Here is a 19,913-nt window from a genome sequence, read left to right on the forward strand (position 1 = left end):
AGGTAGAGCAATTAAAATCTGTTAATGAAAAATCCACACAGCACTGGATTTGATCTCGGGACCTCCAGAACTAGAGGCGGCGAACTTAGTCATTAAGCTACACGGAATGCAACAGATTCATTGAGCAAATAGTCATTACATTGGTTACGATACTCGCGCTTAAAGTGCTTGGGGTTAATAGTTAGCACTGGTGGCTGTTACGCATAATGATTGTTATGCTGGCCCAAAACGCGGGTATTGTTTTAGTATTCTGTCTCTATATTTTTCGTTGTTTTCACACTAGTCTGTACACTGATCTATCTCGGATGATGCGTACCGGTATGTCCATATCATATGCACTCCCAATGCTTGTATATCAGGCTAGATTTTATCTTGGTAGTCATGTAGTCAACATGTAGTCAACTAAGGCAAAGGTAATCAATAACATTTGCACAGATCTACCACAATTCACTTGTAAATGTCTGTACAAATTTATAACAAAGGTAAAAAAAAGTTGTGAATATCAAAATATAAAGCTTCAAGTTTTGGTTACAAATGGTAAAAAAGTGACAGAAGAAAACGGATAAGAAATAAAAAAATAAAAACAGTTTAGCTGATAAACTTCAAAAAATTAAATTGTACATATTTTTATATAGGGTATATATATATACATAAAAATATACACATGTTTTTAAATCATTAGATGGTTAAAAAAAGCACAATTTATCATTCATCTCTGCTACTGCATGGAATCTAAAAGAATTCAAGATGGCTGTTAACTGTGATCATTTTTTTACAATGTGATATACATGTACATGTATTTTGTTTTAAACTTGAAAAAACTGAAGATTTGTAAAGCTTATTTCTGCGAATGCTTCCCCAAAAATTTAGATACATTATTTGGAAATTTGCGCAGCAAAAAGATCACACGGATACACCCATAGACTTACTTTTTATATGTATGTACGTGTACTGTAGATCAACCACTAAAAAGGTCGATTCATATTTTATTTATTTTTACAGTGGTTCATTCATAAGTGCAATTTCATCAAACCATGGTTAGATATACCATAGATGCAACAATGGTTGGATACACCATAGATATAACCATGGTTAGAGATACCATAGATGTAACCATGGTTAAATATACCATAGATGTAATCATGGTTACATATACCATAGATGTAACCATGGTTAGATATACCATAGATGTAACCATGGTTTGACACTAGCTTCATTTTGTTCTTGACCTCTTGATGCATTGCTATTGAGATTCACATGTCAATGGCCTACGGTTTGAGCTGCAGGCTATTGACATGTGAATGTCAATAGCCTGCAGCTCTATGCCGTAAGCCTGCACTGCTCTAGATTTTTAATCAATTAACCCGCAGGTGGAGGTGGTGGATTAAGAGGCTGGTTCTCAGGAACCAGAAGGAGCTTTGAAACCAAATATGTTTAGTGACCTGGCTGAAGGCCCGGAGCATATGTCTGGGAAGTTTGGATGAAATCAGGCAAAAAATGTGGAAACGTATAGCATTGAGACACAAAGTGGCCTTTATTAACATGGAGGGTCACAGCTCATGTATGTGTGTAGGTTGTTTATGTTATCAGTTGACTATAAAAATGCTACCGATAACCTGCTAAATATCAGCAGGCAGTGGATTTCAGCTAAAATAAAGGTCTTGATTGTCAGCCTCAATCTTTTATCTCGCAAAGGTATGCGACGTTGAGTGAAAAATTTTTTATTATAAAATACGCATATTTGAATAAAAAAATTTCAAAAAATAAAGCATATCTTAAATTTATGTGGAATAGTTATATGATATGTTCAAAATAATGTAATATTGAGCTGAAAGAGGTGGCGAGCAAGCAGAATGCAAGTGTTTCTGCATTACAATCAATCAACAGAATGTACTATAAAATTGTGAGAAGCTGTAGATGAAAGTGTCAGCATAAAATATCCTTACAGAAAGGTCATGTTGAGGTCATCTTGAGCATGCATGCATTGCATATTAGGGCTTACGCAAGGCTGCCGGCAGCATTCTTTGAGCAACAAACTCTCCAAGAAATGAATTAATTCTGCTGAATTTTTACAAAAGCCAAAGAAAGTTTAATTCAGTCAGGTCATTCTTTTCCTCAGTAGAGGAGGCCTGCCGCACACTCTTTCCTTCAGTAGAGGTGGAGATCTGCCGCAGTCAACACAGGAAGTACAAATTGTGAGTGTCGCACTCCCATGGAAAACTTAGGAGCGGTTTTAACTTTTTCAGGATTATATGCCCCAGGACCAGGTTTGAGTGTTTTGTCTTTTGGTTTCTGGTATCGGGCTCCGAAAGAGTAGTGGGGCTGTTTTCGCCTGTATGAATCTGTATTCTGTGTGTTGTATGCTGTAAGAGAATTGATGAGATATACTTTAAATGCAAGTATATTTTAGTTATAGATAGATGATGTAATCTAACCAGTCTTTGTTCTCTGTCAGTGTTCCTGGGCTCATCTAAAGTACCAAGTAATTTTGTACGATTGAATTCGTTTGAATTAATTTGGCTCTCAACAAAATTAGTTATACAGTATTCTATTAATATACCCTAACTATTTTCTATCGTTCCAGATAACAAAAGATGTTCATCATGTGGTTCTTGTTATTCTTATCACCAAGTTCTCATTTGTCAGTCAAAATAACTTAACTTTTCTTGCAAAATTATGAGTATACTATGTTTTTTTCATGTGAAACCGTTGTTATCTTAGTTTTCAACACTTATGTAAAAAACTTAACATTTATACAACTTTTATGCATTAAAAGTGCTATTTTATTGTATTGAGAAAAAAACGCATCAAATCTTAACAAAACTTCATGTTTAGCATTTATAACTCGTTTGTCTGTCTGTCTTTGTGTGTCCAGTTATAGTGATAAAGTTATAGGAACAAAACAGCCGTGTCGCACTGTAATTCAACTCGGACCTCCAGGTCTGCAAACAGGCATGCTATCTACTAGGCTGAAGAGCTACATTGCTATGCAATGAAATAATTGTAGTCATACTCATTACACTGGTTAAAATACTTACTCTTTAAGCGCTTGCGAAAATACTATTGGTTACTACTAGCATGCTTGAAGATCATGATTAATTGCGTGAGAGATCATAATGCTTTGTTATGTAGCGATTTTAAGCGCAATCATAAGCATGGCTCTTATTATAGTAAGTTAGTATACTAGCTTGTAAGTTAATTATAGCTAGCTCAAGTTACTAGCTTAAGTTACTCAAATCCATGGGTAAAGAAAAGTAGCCGATGGCAACTACATTACCCGCCATTGTTTATAAGCTGTTTTTATTACCCGTGCAACACCGGGCATTTACCTAGCAAAAGCATAATGGAGGCCAAAAACAAAAGAGCAGTAAGTTTGCACGTATTTTCTTTATCCAACGTGTTAGGCATACTTTAAATTTGTCTTACCTGCAGGTCCCGGACCTTTGGTGGCATCATAGGAGTATGATGTGTGTTCGGGTTTCACAAAGCTCATGTTCCAGACAGGCTCACTTTTGCTCACGTTGTTTTTGGCTCCGACCAATGCGGGCAGAGTGTATCGTGTTGCGGGCGGCACCTGCGAAATAACCACAAATATACATACTTTGGTCTATTGAGCTTTACAGACGTGAACATTAATTAAATGTACTTGTAATTAAACAATATTATTTAAATGTTTGTCAGGTTAATAATACTAAGCTGTTGTGGATATTAAAAACAGTTAAAAAAAGTTTGGAAATGAACTGTCTCAAAATTTTTTTACCCCAAAACCGGCTTTTGGGTCAAAAATAATTGTAAAAACGCCTTATAATTGGATCAAAGAAAGCGTAATTGATGAAAAATATGTTTTCATTTGCTTGTATTGTCTTAAGTTTTGCACCATGATAAAACTTAATTTAATTTTATCTATTTGAAAATTCTATAGCTGCCTTATGACTCAGCATCAACAAATTGTGAATGAAATCACTATCTTACAATATTGAGTGATTTATTTCTAAAAACAATTTGGTACCTTATCCATTTTCCTGTAACGAGATCTAGTCCCTATGCTGTAAGACGGGGCTGATGTGTGCTGAGGGTTCTTAAATGTGTCCGTCTTCAGATTTGGTCCGGGAGTGATTAGCTTTTCTAAAATATATACAGCGTATCAGTCAGAGATATGGTATCAAAATGAAATAGAAATAAATAGATTTCTATACAAAGTAGATAATTTTTTGAAAAATGTTAAACATTGTAGTTTTTTGGTAAAATTCAAGCGAATAAGAAATTGGAAATGTTTTGATATTTACAATATGAAAACATTTTTTAATATGTAAATAATAATGTTTGTATTAAAATACTTTTTATCTTGATTTAAAACATTTTACTACTAAATAGTTTCATACATGTATATATTAAGGCATGCACTTTTCAGATAAAATGTGCAAATGCATGTTATAGATAATAACATGCTCTAATAAATTGATTTCATCTAAGGATACAGCTACATTGCGTTGTAAATATATTCGTATAATTATATTAATAATGTACAATGGCAGTCAATAAGCATGATAACAACCAGTTTGTTTAAAATTTTACTAACACTCACTTGGATTATAAAAGTTACGCCCCTTGACAGTAACTGCAGGTAGCTTATTGTCTCCAGGTACATAGTTAGGTGCTGGTGCATCATTATATTTGGTCTTGAGAGGTAGTTTGATTGACCACTCTGGTGCTTTTTCCTTGTTTGTTGCCGTTGTTGGACCAACCACTGTTGGCAGCATGTACGTACCAGGGCCTGGTCCTAAAAATGAAATTACCTTTGTTACTATGTGCGGTTTCACTATGACTAAGTTGCTCTTCCTAGACGCTCCTTTTTTAGTTAATTAGTGAGTTAGAAATTTTTATTTTGCTATTCAAGTTATGCAGTTACAGAAATTAACAATGTGGTAAAGATTAGATACTGAAACAACAAAATAGGGGCTATTTAAAGCCTATTTTACAACTTTCCACTCAAATCTTTTTGACAGCTTATTCCTAAAGACTCCATACATGAGTATAGCTGCGAGCAAAAGCTGGGCGCGTTTTTAAGAGCCATTGTTGCGCAAGCAATGGCTCTATGATCTTGGCTGGGTATGTCTGAGTTCATTGGCAAGGGAACCCAGCCAACTGGAGACACGCCCAATTGCTGAGAGCATTTAAGGTTGGATGGTATTTTGACTCTACTAGCGTCATCACCCGATCAGACTTTCCCAACCACTAGGCTATAACTGCTGGTCAGTATTATTATGGTAGAGGAATGACTTGGATTAGATACCTGAAAATTCCACATTTTTCATTATGTTTTCTATACTATCCGTTTAAAAATAACATGTTTCTCTAGACACAGTTCAGACTGAAAACGGCTACATTGAAATCTCAACATTCGCTGAGACTTGCTATTTTTTAGCCGAATCAATAATCAGGTACTAAAGGAATTAATCAATAATTTGCGGCACGCAAGCAGAGATAACTTCATCTTTTGTTCCTCTGAGATTCATCGATGGCAGGAGACGACACATCAAAGACCTTTTGTGCGGAAATAGATACTTATTATTGAAGATGCGATGAACATGAACAGTAGAAGCATTCTGCGTAAACACTAAAATACCTCCCAGTTTGACACCTGCCTTTCAGAGCTCCTGCTTCAAATATAACCGCGCAAAACTTGAAAGGTTTTTAACCTATCTAATATTTTGATCTGAAGGAAGCCATTTCAGTTCTAACAGAACATCATAGAAGAAAAAACATTTAATATAATATTTAAAATGTAGAAACATTCAAGTAGCACCTATACGTATATGCATACAGCTTTTTTTAGGCAATGGTATGTTTCATGTGCCTAAAGAATGTGTACGTATTTTTAGACTGATAGCTAAATTTTAAATCAATTTTTTTGTCGCTTATGAAATTCTACATTCAAGTACTCTACTAATGTCAAAAAAAGTTGATGGTGTTCAACAAAATTGTTACAAGCACTACAAAACTGCACCCAGTTTCATTAACTTGTAAACATTGGAGAGAAAACTCTTAATTGGTCCTGATGTGTATGCATCTTTGCACATTCCGTCGCACACATTACATATACTGTACATGCACCTTGTACAGAAACTGTGAAAGCTGTAAAAATCAGAATATCATCACGTCAGCATCACAGCTGTCGTCTATTTATGATAAGTGATCTTATACCATAAGCAAAATATGCTAGCCACAATATTTACCTAGATTAGATGTGGACACTAATTGTGACCAAACACAGTGCCAGTTATCAAACCACTACTAAAAGAAATAATAAAGATCAGGTATAGTTGGTTTACAGACATTAATTAAAATTGTTATGCTAAATATTAATAATAAGCTTTCCTTTAAAAAATATAAATAAATTTAGAAATTTAATTATACTTCTAATATAATAAAATCTAGGTCTATGACATATGAACACCTGTTTGCTCTGTAGCCTTGCTTGATTAGTAATAAAATGGATACTCAATTGGACAAAACATCGTGAAGACATCGAGCAAAGACTATCTACTTATTTTAAGTGGTTTACAACAAAATTATACACAAGAAAGGCTAATGTATTGGCACCATTTAATGCATTCTATTTGTTTAGTAATTTAAAATTTTATTATATTTCTAAATACATACACTTGTGCAGTAGTTAGTGTGATTTATAATAGCGTACTGTGTTATTATAAACTTGACGATGTCAGTGGCGTGGTGTTAGTGTTACGGTCATACAAATAAAATGCAACCAAACACGCATCAGCGAAGTTACAAGTCTACTTCTTTCATGGTTATAAGCAGTAGTTAGTCTCGCGATTACCAATTTGCTATAAGATGTTTTATTTGAAATTATTATGCTAAATATTAATGGTCAGTTTTCTTTTAGAAAGTAGTGGCCATACATGAAATGTTTCAGGAGAAATGCTATCCTTAGTTTAGATTAAATATGTGCAAATCTGATTATATCTTGTCACTGGAGAAACAACTTAATACATTTGAACTCATGTAAAGAAAATTGGCTAACAGCAATCTTTTATTCATGCGGGTAGGTTGTCTAATTTTCAAGTCAATTTGAAGAACTCAACTACTTCACACTATTTTTCAGCTGTTATTTGATGGCTGCCACACGTCGCAGCTATCATGAGTTGAAGTTGCCAAGTAATATCACTGCATTCAAAAAATACATTTCATTTTAGTTTTTTAAAAGTTTTTGTGACGTAATATTTGATTTTACCAAAAGGATATAAATGATAGAAATATAAAATTTTATTGTGTGAAGAGAGACAATTTTCCAAAAAACAATTCAAGTCACATTACGCCGAGAGAAAATCATTTCATGTACAAATTTTATGGACTTGTTCAACAATCATTTATTGTTGTTATAGCTCATTATATTTCGTTTATCCGCTTTTAGAAAACTACTGTAGATATCTGTAAACTTGTATACGAACCAGTCTCTGCTGCCTCTATGCGAACTACTTTCGAACTCTCCTGAGAAGACATGATGCTATACTGCTTGCCGGACAACAAATAAATCACAACCTTTCTTCCACCTTTCCTGTGAAGACTCTCTGGTTGCTACAATAACAAACAAAGCACCCTCAACGGAACTATTTATCTTGTTATAGTCCTGTAGCAGAGGAACTTGTAAAATCAATTGAGATAACTGGGATCGAAAAGTTTTGCGTACTGTCAAGGGTTTTGGACTATGTTGTCAAGCATTCAATTATTCAGTACGTAATATTGATGTATCGGCTTTGATGAATTGAAGATGAAAAGAAAACAAAGAGTTGGTCAGATGAGAGCCTCTGTCAGCATTGTTCTCGTCGCTGTTGATTATTCGCAGCAAGTGTGTCGAACTCATTTCTAAGCAACTACGATGACAGATAAGTGTTATGTTGCGATCCGTAACATGATGGGAATGCGTGAGGGTCCCTTGACAAGTCTAGCATTGACTTTGAGACAACTGGCTATTATGACGTATCAGCGTCATGTGTGGGAAGCGATTGATGTATTAATTTCATGGTACTGGCTAAGTGTTCGCTATATAAAATATTTACAATTGATTTCAATAGACGTTTTATGTCACGTTGATAAATGTGTTAACTATTAACTTTGTAGACAGAATACTGACCTTCTCACTTTGTCTCTGAAGAGAGCTCATTGCTATTGAAATCAATAGTTTACTTCTATCATTGAAATCTGCATTCATTTTAGTCACAAGTGAGTTTTCACTGTTCACGATTCCGCAATACATTATATATATCAAGCTTGGATTCGAAGAATACATATATTTGTTTGTAACAAATGGTTTACTCGTTTATATGAACCAAAGTGAGTTAGTTGTACGATTCAATTTTGCTTTTTTATCAGGGACTGGCAAGAAAATAGTTTTGGTTGCACCCCGGAATGTAAAAGAATGTGTCTACCCTCTGTGAATGTCCATGAACCGGTTGCAATAGTAGTCTTGGGTTTTGTACAAGTAACGAATAGTTACAGCACTTTTTCAAGATCTTAGCCCAATAAAACACAGCACGCACGTAAATTTAATTTTATAGAACAACCTTTGCTTTCAACATCTGGTGTTGCTTGTTGCAACACTTGAGCTTCAATTCAACGGCAAAACAAGCATTTTGGTGCAGCAGCTGATTAACAAAATCAAAATTTGGGAGCACCTTAACATTTTAAATTTTTTTATACATGGCCATGTCTCAAAAACTGTTGCATCAAACAATGGCTTTTTGTGGCTAGTAAGCACCCATCTTACAAACAGTGTGCCAAATTTTAACACTGTTTGACCTTTTTGAGCCATAATAGTTTTTTTTAGGTTGCGTCAAATCAAATCAAAGCATGTTTCTACACTGCAACTAGCTTTGTAATTACATTATTATTTGTTATCAGCAATCAAATCAACCAAACTAATCAAGCAGTTTAATCTATCCTTATTTGATCTCCAGTCAATAGTAAGCATTTGGTTACAGCAGTTTGCCTCAGTGATGTTTATATCTTTCTACTGTTATTTCAAATTTACCAGGACAACTATATCGCTAACTGTTATTGTTCATATACATATATGTATTTTAGGCTGCTGACAATATACTGTATGTATAATGAACGTATGCACATACAGAGCCTCAGGGCATTAGCAGTAGAACTTCAACGATCGGATTAAAGCAGGTTAGTGAAGTGTGACAACCAGAACTTCAAAAGTTTGAGGTTTGGTGTTAATTACGATAAATCTAATTAAATGAGGAGACAACTCCTACACAATTTACTTATTGGCTCATACTGGTCAGTCTCGTATTTTGGTATTAACCCTTTACATGTGTATGAAGCCTTGTGAAAGGTTATACCTAGTAGTTTCATGCAGAAGTCTCAAAACTGATGCTGTCTTTTCCCGAAAAAGCCTAGCATGTCTCACTCACGACTAACTTATGCACTAAACGAATAGAATGAATGAATTGGTGCAAATACATTAATCATTTATTAATTGTGTTATACACCACTTGAAATGAATAGATAGTCTTTTCTAGATGTATTCACGATGTTAAGTTCAATTGAGTAGCCATTTTATTATTAACCAAGCAAGGCTACAGAGCAAATAGGTGTTCATTTGCTATAGACCTAGATTGTATGTATTATATATATATATATATGTAAAAGGATAAAAGTGCATAAAACAGTAGAGCAGCTCGAACTTTAACTGCGTTAGAAAATTTCCAATTAAAAAATCTGGTACTAAAATTTCAAAAACTAGAACTGAAAAAGATACAAACAAAATGAAGCCTTGGAACCGACAAACGTTGAGACCATTCTGGTTGCTGGAAGGAATTCTCTGGAGACAGCAGTATGTTCTGCTTATGGAAGTCAATGGTACATCAGTAAGGCCCCGCCCTGCAACCGTGTAAATAAACTCCCAATAATTACACAGATGAGATACTATACATTTAGATATAGCTGGCAGCAAAGGTATATAGCAGGTATAACAGTTGATGCCGATGTTTGTGTGCATTGCTGGGGTAACGAACAAACTGTTTACATCAAACATGCGAGTGGTATTTAACCTTGACACGACCCAAACTAAAGTCATCCGCAGTGTCGAGTTTAGCTAAGCAAACAAAAGAGATCGTATTTCATGCTGGATCCAAGCCCAGGGAGTTCACTCTCTTCTCAGACTACCCCCAAGAGCTAGTCTGAGATGTGATAAAATGCCACCTTTCCACTGACTTACTACCCCTTATCACTTCATCACCACAGGCTAATTACTCCTTGTTTGCTCATGAATACTTTTTTTAGTTTGGTATTCAAATACCAAGCTAAAAAATATACCCTTTTTTATGAAAACATTCTAGAGTCTAGAGTGCCAGGCGACCGAAAAACACCCCTAAAACGTGCTTTTTTCGTCGAGCCCTTGGGAATGAAAGTTGAGAGTAAACCCTCTGGGGATCTAAAGTTGCTGAGATGGTAGACAACAGTGCCACAAATTACCTTTACATCACTCTATTTATGTGGATAAAATTTGATATGCATACCATATCTGATTCTACATGCAAATGAATATTCTCCACTTTTCTTCAATGTTACAGTGTCACATGAAAACATAAAAAACTCATTTACACCAATTGAATTGGAATTTAGAATTGGATAAAATTCTATGCGTATTTTGTGTTACATAAAGCTTCATAAAATAGACTCACTTAAAGCCAACTGCTGAAAGAGAATTTTCAAATCACAGGAATAGCACACTAAAGCAAATATTGGCCTTCTGTTAGCAGTAGAAGAGACTATGCAAAATATGCTTTCACAAACTCATGATAACATGAAGCTATATCCTTGTGATAAAACATGGATATACCCACTAGTAATATATAAAAAATGGTTTGAGCCTGTTCGCTAAGGCTTGAACTGTTCTAGGAGGTTAAACTGGTACACAAATCTTTTAAGCCATTATTTTCAATGGTGAACTAAAAAACGAAATATGTTTTGCCCTAACAACGTAATTTAGGTCAATATTTGAATTCAGTTTAAAACAAAAAATACAATGTTGACAGCTGGAATATTGCTGTAGCTTGGTAATAAATATTCCTCATTTCTTATCTACCATTTTAAACAACAAATAATTTTTAATAATAATAAATAATAATTTTAATAGCTTTTAGCATATTAATTTACTATGATTTTTATGAAAGACCACCACTCTTTCATATTCAGCATAAATTACTTAAACATCTGCCTTCTGATAAAACTTTGAATTAATGCAATTAATAAAAATCAATTTTACAATTCTGCTAATGTGAATCAAGCTAGTTTGAAAACTATAACATAAACTGATAACAATAACAGAAATACTGCTCTTGATATAATGATAGATAGAGTTAAGCAGAACATAAAAAGGTTACAGAGTACATCTATGGAATAAAAAGTATTCTTGAGTCTGAACCTATAATAAAAACTACAGAAATGCCAAAATTCAACAGCACTTTTCCATGATTAGGGTTCATAAACGCCAGCCTACCTGCTAAAGAGGATAACAGCCACGAGGCCAAGGAGTATCTCTACTGCTATGAAAGTCAGTTCTATAGCAATAATGATTAACTCTGCTCGCAGTACGTATGTCTGCCATATCAAAAGGAAGACATGACCAAGTGCACATGGCACGCTTAATAATATGGATAAAATTACGGGTTGTCCTCTCTCAGTGAGATTTCCTCTTTTTCCTGCAAATATGCACTACATATCATTCAGTTTCACAGAAGCACTGTTACATACACACAACCAAACAGATAATTTTTCAACTGATAAAATGAAAAGTTGGGTAGTTGATAACACAATCCAGAAAATAAGCAATACTGAATGCTTCTTACCTACAAAAATGAATCCTAAGTGAAAGCACTGATCAAATTCGTAATCGTCTGCTCAAACAAGTGGATGCAACTACATGAAACGTGTAAAGTAATTTGGAATTACAATATTTAGGTACAAAGCATAGATATATAAACCTAGATTGGCGAATAACAGCTATTCCCATCGGTTGCCTTGTCAGACTTAAATAGCATGACGTAACGTCATTGTATTGTACCTCACGCTTGACTGCACTGTTGTTAACAATGAAGCTAATGAGGAGAATCTGACAAAATCACATTTATTTTCACATAAAAACCTTCATGGATACATAATCCAGTAAACTAAAGCAATTCTGTGATAATATCTGATAACCACCTTAGATTAAAACTATAAAAGCTATGAATTGTTGCGAACAAATCATGAGCCATCAGGGCTTTATTTGCCACCCTCTCCTATCCCCATTCTCTCTTTTCCCCTTCTCCGAAGAAGAAGTGAGCAGGGGAAAAGAGAGAAAGGAGGGAGGGGGCAAATAGCCCACCCATTCAAAGAGCCAGACCCTGGCAAGGTAAATAGACTAATATCATGCTGAACTAAACATGACTAAATATGATGAATATGCAAGTATGTCTTAAGTCAAAAATGAGACAGAATGATTATTTTACAGCTGGCTATGTAGCTGGCTAAGTCACCAAAACTGAAATGTAATGATTGTATCACTAGTATCGTGGATGTTACCAACTATGATGTAAACCAAGCAACGAATTCCCTAATCACAGTTAAGAATCGTGGTGGCTTGACTTTGTCTTTGCCTGTGGCGATTGAGGTTTGCAACCACAGTGAGAAAGTGACGAGAGTGTTGCTTAGTAGTGCTGAATTGGTGAAAAACTTTCCTAGGCTAGCACTAATTGCTACCATGGCGAAGTTGCTGAGGTTCAACATCATACTATTGTTTAAAGGTTGACTTGCAATAACATTCACATTACAGTTATTTGGGATCAAAAGATTCACCATGTCTTACTCTGTTGTGTTGTAGGTGCCAAATATGTGGAAATGTGATTACAAGCTCTTAAAAACTCAAAAACGAACAGTTAATCGCAGCCACACGAGACCGCCGTAGTTTGGATTCGCTTTCCAATACGAATCAAATGGGACGTAGTTGCTACAGGATGGCTTCTGTTTACACTTTCATGCAACCTCATTCGTCAAAATATTTTCATAAATATACTTCACGCATTTAATAAAACCATGTCTATTGTTTTTACGGGTCTGTTTTATCGTCATTGTAATGCTGTCACTTTTAGCACTGATATCTTATAACTTACCGTAAAAAATCGTTAAACTTTTTAACCTTAGCTCGAAGGAGTACATATCATTGTCTGATAATCATGACGAGCCTGTTGGTCACCTGTGATAATCGAAAAGTGCTGCAAAAATTATTTTCGAAGTATTGGGTCACGTGATCAGATTACGACTTGACGATTGAATAATGCCGAAACAAAACTGTAAAGTAGCGAGCATCTATATTTGATATGGGGTATTCGGTAAAACCCGAAGTGTTTGTCATAAACTAGTGCTACGATAAGTTTTATATTTAGCTTTTTATTGGCTTTTCAATTCACGTGAGAACATCACGTGACAAGACGATAACCAAACTGTAATGACTACGTCATCGAAATAAAGAGATTCCAATCTACGGCGGCTTTTCGTTTTTGAGCTTTTAAATGCTTGTAATCACATGTCCATGTATTTGGCACCTACAACACAACAGAGTAAGACATGGTGAATATTTTGATTCCAAATAACTGTAATGTGAATTTTGTTGCAAGTCAACCTTTAAGCTACAAAGAACGGTCCACCTCAATACTATTGAGACATTTACAACGAGGGCATCATGAGGAACTTAAAAGCGCGTCTAAGAACCTTCAATCCAGCAAATTTATTTTATTTTTAGTTTCTATCACTAATACCAGAAGTTTTAGGGAAGTGATGAATTTTTGCTTTCCACTATGCTGGATTATCTATTTCTATATTTATAAAGTATTTCTTAACTAATCTCTTGTTGATTATAATAGCAGTTGGAAATAAAATCTGCAAAAAAAACACTAGCCAAATCATGCCATTAATCTATCACCCATTGAATAGCATTGATCCACCAATTTCTAGCCATAAATTGTAGATTGCATCTATAAACCAAGCCACAAAATATAATGATTGGTGTGATAATGGTTTCTTTTATCTCAGTTTATTGATGTCACAACATTAGGCTGTAATGGAACTATCTTTTAACCTTAAATGAATAAAAAATCGCGCGTGCTGACCCAGTCCGACCCGATCTTGGCCCTCATTGCTGAACCTGAGTCTGGTCCGACCCTGCATTCCTTGGTCTCGTTCCAGCTTTAGCTAAGAAAGCCATTGATTCCATTTCCCTGATCAGATCAAAACTTCACAGGCTCATCATATTTAGTCATGTTTAGTTCAACATGATATTAGTCTATTTACCTAGCCAGGGTCTGGCTCTTTGAGTGGGTGGGCTATTTGCCCCCCCCTCCTTTCTCTCTTTTCCCCTTCTCACTTCTTCTTCGGAGAAGGGGAAAAGAGAGAATGGGGATAGGAGAGGGTGGCAAATAAAGCCCTGATGGCTCATGATTTGTTCGCAACAATTTATAGCTTTTATAGTTTTAATCTAAGGTGGTTATCAGATATTATCACAGAATTGCTTTAGTTTACTGGATTATGTATCCAAGAAGGTTTTTATGTGAAAATAAATGTGATTTTGTCAAATTCTCCTCATTAGCTTCATTGTTAACAACAGTGCAGTCAAGCGTGAGGTACAATACAATGACGTTACATCATGCTATTTAAGTCTGACAGGCTTTTTTCCTATTGGCCAATCTAGGTTTATATATCTATGGTACAAAAGAAGACTGTGTGACAAGCATATACAATTGACACTCACCAAAGAACAACCTGAATGCTTCGATGGCTGCCAGAATGAGAAGAACGACAATTTCAACAGCAAGATTCCCAGGTGGATACGGCAGCGTCTGACCTAAAATTGATGATCAACACATTAAAGAACTTGAGCGTAGCACTTGAACAATCAAATGAATAGCATGATATACATTTATGTCCAAGTTTGGAAAAATGATATATAATTATTATAAAAAATAAATGAATGAAATATTGGTTTTAACAACACTACAAATTGAACCGGTAAAATTCAATTTAAACAGGCTGATTTAACATAAAAAATTTCTTGTAGGAGTTGTATACAACGTTTAAACAGGTTATTATAAAAACAGCCAATGAGCACATATGACAAGTTTTCAACTTTTCAGAAGAAGACAACTTCAACTCAGGCTGTTATAGGATCAATGGTTAGTATAGTAATACATGTAATTGCACAGTTCATGAACTCAACTACTTACCCTTGTAGATAAACATGAGAATTTCGCAGACCGTGTAAACAACAGCGTAGTAGCCATTAAGGTAGAGAATGATCTGATACGGCAGCAATGAATTCTATTAGCCAGTAGTTTAGGAACATAAATAAATCTTTGGATGGTTATATGTGAGCAATATATCATCGGCAAAGTTAATTATGCATTTGAGTCAAGGCATTAGCTAACAAGATGTGAGTTTTCTGAGGTGTTCATTGCAGAACCAAATGTGCTGTTAAGAGACAAACTCTGAAACATGAACTTCACAACTATTTAAAATAATTTAAATAAGAATACACAATAAAATGTTACATGTTTGAAAGTTAAAAATAAATTTAGTGGTTAGTGAATGTCAAGGATACGACAGCTGTAACCTTTGCACCTAAAAGAAGAACAAAAAAGTACATTAATTTTCAAAGTTAGCTAAAACATTGAAATGTCCTGATTGCATGATCCTATAAAACAGTTATGAGATTCCCAAATGATCAAAAAGAAAGCCTGATTGTGACAAGTTAAAATAGTATTCAAATAGGCTACAAGGTTTGAAACAAAACTTACAACGAATTTGTTAGTGAGTCTCAGATTTTGACCAATATTTACACAACTCGTTGACATTATCTGATCATTATCACATTATTATGTTTTAGAACAGTAATAACAACAATGATAAATTCATTTGGAACAACAAACAATAAATAATACATATTACTCACCTTTTCGTATGAAAACTGCAAGACAACATAAATTCAGTCAATGATGTTGTTATACATAAATATATAAGAAAATACATATAAATATTTGCTTAGTATTATTATATATGTAATAATAAAAATGTATTAATATATGTAATATACATAATATAAATAATAATAATTTATCATATACATATATAATACGAGTACATACATGTATATTTGCCTGTATATATATGCTTATATATATGCATTTATGTATATGTATAGGCAAATATATACAAATATATATATATATAAGTACAAAGATGGAAAAAGTTTTTAGCAACAGTTTATTACTTAAAGTTTCATGATGCAAAATGATGTTAAGTTTTTGCATCATGAAACTTTAAGTAATAAACTGTTGCTAAAAACTTTTTCCATCTTTGTACTTATGCAGGCTCGGTGGACAACTTTGAGCACTATATCAGTGAAGTCTCAACCATTATCTGTATATATATATATATATATATATATATATATATATATATATATATATATATATATATAGATTAATAAATAGTTGAGTAAATAAACTAATATCATGTTGAACTAACCTCTTCATGGTGCTTACCACCAACAAATATCTAAGGTTGGCGATCTTCACCAGACATATATGTGGCTGAACAAAGGAAACCTAACGGCCAATACAGAGTCACTAATCATGGCAGCCCAGAAGCAAGTGCTCCCAACAAGGCAACTCCAAACGAAAATCTATCACACTAGAGACGATCCTAGATGCAGACTGTGCAAAGATGCACCTGAGACCATCCAACACATCATCAGTGGATGCAAGCAGCTAGCAGGGAACGCATACACTGAGCGACATAATCATGTCGCAGGTGTTGTGTATAGAAGTCTATGTGATGAGTATGGCCTTAATAAACCACAACACTGGTGGGAAGCTCCTGGTAAGGTCAATGAAAATGACCGCGCTAAGATCCTCTGGGACTTCTACATCCAAACTGACAAGCATGTCCTAGCAAACCAACCAGATATAGTGGTGGTAGACAAGGAGAGCAAGAGGGCTACTATAATAGATATAGCAGTACCCAATGACTACAATATAGCCAGCAGAGAAAAAGAAAAGGTAGAGAAATATCTCCCTCTTGGAGAAGAAATTGAAAAATGCTGGAATGTAAGAACAACTGTAATCCCAGTAGTCATTGGGGCACTGGGCGCAATAACACCGCGCATAAAATGTGGCTTGCCCAAATACCAACAACAATCAACTCAGGTGAGTTGCAGAAAAGTGCGCTATTGGGAACAGCTAAGATCTTGAGGTGAGTGCTCAAACTCCCAGGTCTCTGGTAGGAGATCCGAGTTAGAGCAGAATTTACCACCCATACGGGGTATCCAGGGTGAGGAAACAATTTTTTATATATATATATATATATTGAGGCAACTTATATATATACAATATATCTATATATACAAGCAATTATCACTCTAAGTACCACGTCCTGTGAGGACGTAGGTGATCATGGTTTTTTTCCACTCTCTATAACCATGACCTTTTTTTGCAGAATTCAACAGCGGTTTGCCATTGCTTCCTATCAGGTGTTTTATTGAGACCCCATCTTTAACTAGCTGGCCGTTGGCTCGCAGAGGAGCATCTTTGCGTTCAGTCAGGTTTTGTTTTTAGTCTTGCATAGTTACTAGCCACCTTCCTAATTTATGCTGACGTGCAGATGAGGGAGCTGGTTTAGTCACTCGAACAGATTTGCAATAGGAGCAATTATGGTTGAATGCCCTTTCTAACACCACTTATGATCCTTAGGTGACTCAAACCACTGACCCATTAATCATACGCCAACGCCCTAACCACGAAACCATATCTGCTCCGAATATATATATATATATAAAATATATATACTGCATAAAAGCCTTCGTGCACAGCTCCTCACTTTTGTGATTTGAGTCTGTGAGGCAACTTAGTTACTTCACGGCAGGAAGCCAACTCTCATTGACAATTGGATTTGTCTCCCTTGCCTGCTCTGAGCCGCACTGATGAGGATTCAATAGCCAAAACAGTACTGTCTGTAGCATGAGTATATACAGTGTATATATCTTCGCTTATATCTCTATTTGCTTATATATCTGCATATATCAGTTTGATATCTTTTTAATACCAAGGAAAATTGCACAAAATCTACACAAATAAGTTTGACGTTAAAAGCGATTAGTTTTGCAGAAAGGAGTTAACAATAAACAAGAATGCTCGACCATACCTGCCAACTCTCACGCATTGGGCGTGAGACTCACGCAATCACCCCAAAGAAAAAATGAAAACGCGTGAGAAATGCGTGAGATTTTTGCCCCCAATTTTTACAATTTTACATATACTATCATTGATACATCAATTGCCCCAAAACCAAATCTCACGCATTGCCCCACTCTTGGGTTGGCAGGTCTGTGCTCAACGGCGTAAAAACTTGTAGCTACAATCAACTAATAACAGATCTGATGTGAATTGGAATACCTATCATAAGCGTAGTAGGATTAGGTCTGTCGTTAGGTATGTCATTTATAATTGTTTTAGCGCTGACTCACACTCCATCATCTATTAAAGTAATCACGATATGTTTTCGTCATTAGTTAGTCTTGCCTAAGGTATGTTATTATAAAGCAATTATGCCATGGTTTTCGTAGCTGTTTTTGCTGTTGATGAGTTATGCTAGGAGCATTGTGTTGCTGGAGTTAGGAAGCTACGTATGCTTGGTGAATAAAGGAGAGTATCACAACAGAGCTGAAGTTGAGAGGCATTTAGTAAGATTAGTAGACCAAGATTCAGAACTTACATCTGACCCAACCGTCGTAACAGTTACTAGCGCAGTATGTTCTCGAAGTAAATATAGATACTATCAACTAAGGACCTGTGTGTGTGATGTATTTACATGACTGAACTTGCTTAATATTTACTTACCAAAATTGCAATAACATGCTTATATAATCAATCAACTTACTCATGTCTTTGAGTAATACTAAATGGTATTTTTATTCTGTACAACACACCATGTCGTCAAAAAAATTAGCCACTATGATTGATGAACGAGAGAGTACATATCTCTGAACTTACGCGAAACTGAGGCCCAAAAAACCAGTGTAGTGCAAATATAAGCAAGCAAACCACAAAACAAAGTTAGTTAATTCTTTATTTTAAACAAAACAAAGAGTTTTGCAGTCGCAGAAAATAAACTGATTATAAAACAATTAGCTGGTTTTACAGAGCGACGCACATGTGAACCTGAATTGAAACGAAAACTATTTTAAAATTACCTCGATCAGCAGCCATGTTGGTGTTTGGTTTAGAGACGACCTTGAAAATAGCTAGCCTAAAGACCGACAACTTGGCGAATTCAGTTACGTTTGGCGGAGTTGTCCAGCTTCAACATATCAGGGAGATAACTTTTCAATTAGACGCGGAAGACTATGAACCAAGTCGCAAATCCAGTATTATTTGTGTTATTCCAGTTTGGGCTTTTCGCTAACAAAATATACTCCCGACCAATTGGTTGTCAAATTCATTAACTCTAGTTGTACAGATGTATCTTTTAGAGTGCCAATCGTTCTTCACTGGTTTGAATGACGATGAGCTCACAACTGTTCAATTTTGAAATGCAGAACCTTACATGCTACGATTTCATTACGATAAAAGCTCCAGAAACGTATTCTATTTAATGCACACGCAGAAAACTTAACAAGGGTTTGAAACTATATTACACTCATCTTTTGGTTGTCGGCTGACAAATTGAGGTAACGTTACGCTACTAATATCGGTCGATGTGCAAATGAAAAGATGCAGGTACAGTATTTAACTGCACACGGCAGCTTGCACTATCCAACTATCCTTTAACATGGGACATGTTTCTTTAGA

The 19,913-nt window shown here is 35.1% G+C and overlaps 2 protein-coding genes across 2 annotated transcripts; both read right to left on the reverse strand.

The window, feature by feature from the left end:
- Positions 1–2,148: 2,148 nt before the first annotated feature.
- LOC137408788 (ciliary microtubule associated protein 1A-like) lies at positions 2,149–4,099 on the reverse strand. The gene is made up of 3 exons (XM_068095372.1): positions 4,010–4,099; positions 3,427–3,574; positions 2,149–2,363 (listed from the first exon to the last, which is right to left on the reverse strand). Exons 1-3 carry the CDS (start codon positions 4,016–4,018, stop codon positions 2,149–2,151), a joined length of 372 nt encoding a protein of 123 aa, XP_067951473.1. The 5' UTR covers positions 4,019–4,099.
- A 5,468-nt stretch (positions 4,100–9,567) lies between these two features.
- On the reverse strand, positions 9,568–19,811 carry LOC137408206 (transmembrane protein 216-like). Its single transcript, XM_068094614.1, has 6 exons — positions 19,316–19,811; positions 15,668–15,687; positions 15,294–15,387; positions 14,822–14,914; positions 11,537–11,738; positions 9,568–9,915 (listed from the first exon to the last, which is right to left on the reverse strand). The coding sequence occupies exons 1-6, from the start codon at positions 19,329–19,331 to the stop codon at positions 9,900–9,902; spliced, it is 441 nt and encodes a 146-aa protein (XP_067950715.1). The 5' UTR covers positions 19,332–19,811; the 3' UTR covers positions 9,568–9,899.
- Between the last annotated feature and the right edge of the window lie 102 nt (positions 19,812–19,913).

Source organism: Watersipora subatra, chromosome 11 (genome assembly GCF_963576615.1).
Source record: "Watersipora subatra chromosome 11, tzWatSuba1.1, whole genome shotgun sequence".
Classification (NCBI taxonomy): domain Eukaryota; kingdom Metazoa; phylum Bryozoa; class Gymnolaemata; order Cheilostomatida; family Watersiporidae; genus Watersipora; species Watersipora subatra.

What these genes read in the sequence shown, in the direction of transcription:
- LOC137408788 (XM_068095372.1), bottom strand. An exon ending in CAAAGGTCCGGGACCTGCAG is followed by an intron (nt 2,364 to 3,426) that starts GTAAGACAAATT and finishes ATTCTCTTACAG; the next exon opens with CATACAACACACAGAATACA.
- LOC137408206 (XM_068094614.1), bottom strand. An exon ending in GTGCAAAGGTTACAGCTGTC is followed by an intron (nt 15,388 to 15,667) that starts GTATCCTTGACA and finishes ACTGGCTAATAG; the next exon opens with AATTCATTGCTGCCGTATCA. An exon ending in TCTCATGTTTATCTACAAGG is followed by an intron (nt 14,915 to 15,293) that starts GTAAGTAGTTGA and finishes CATCAATTTTAG; the next exon opens with GTCAGACGCTGCCGTATCCA.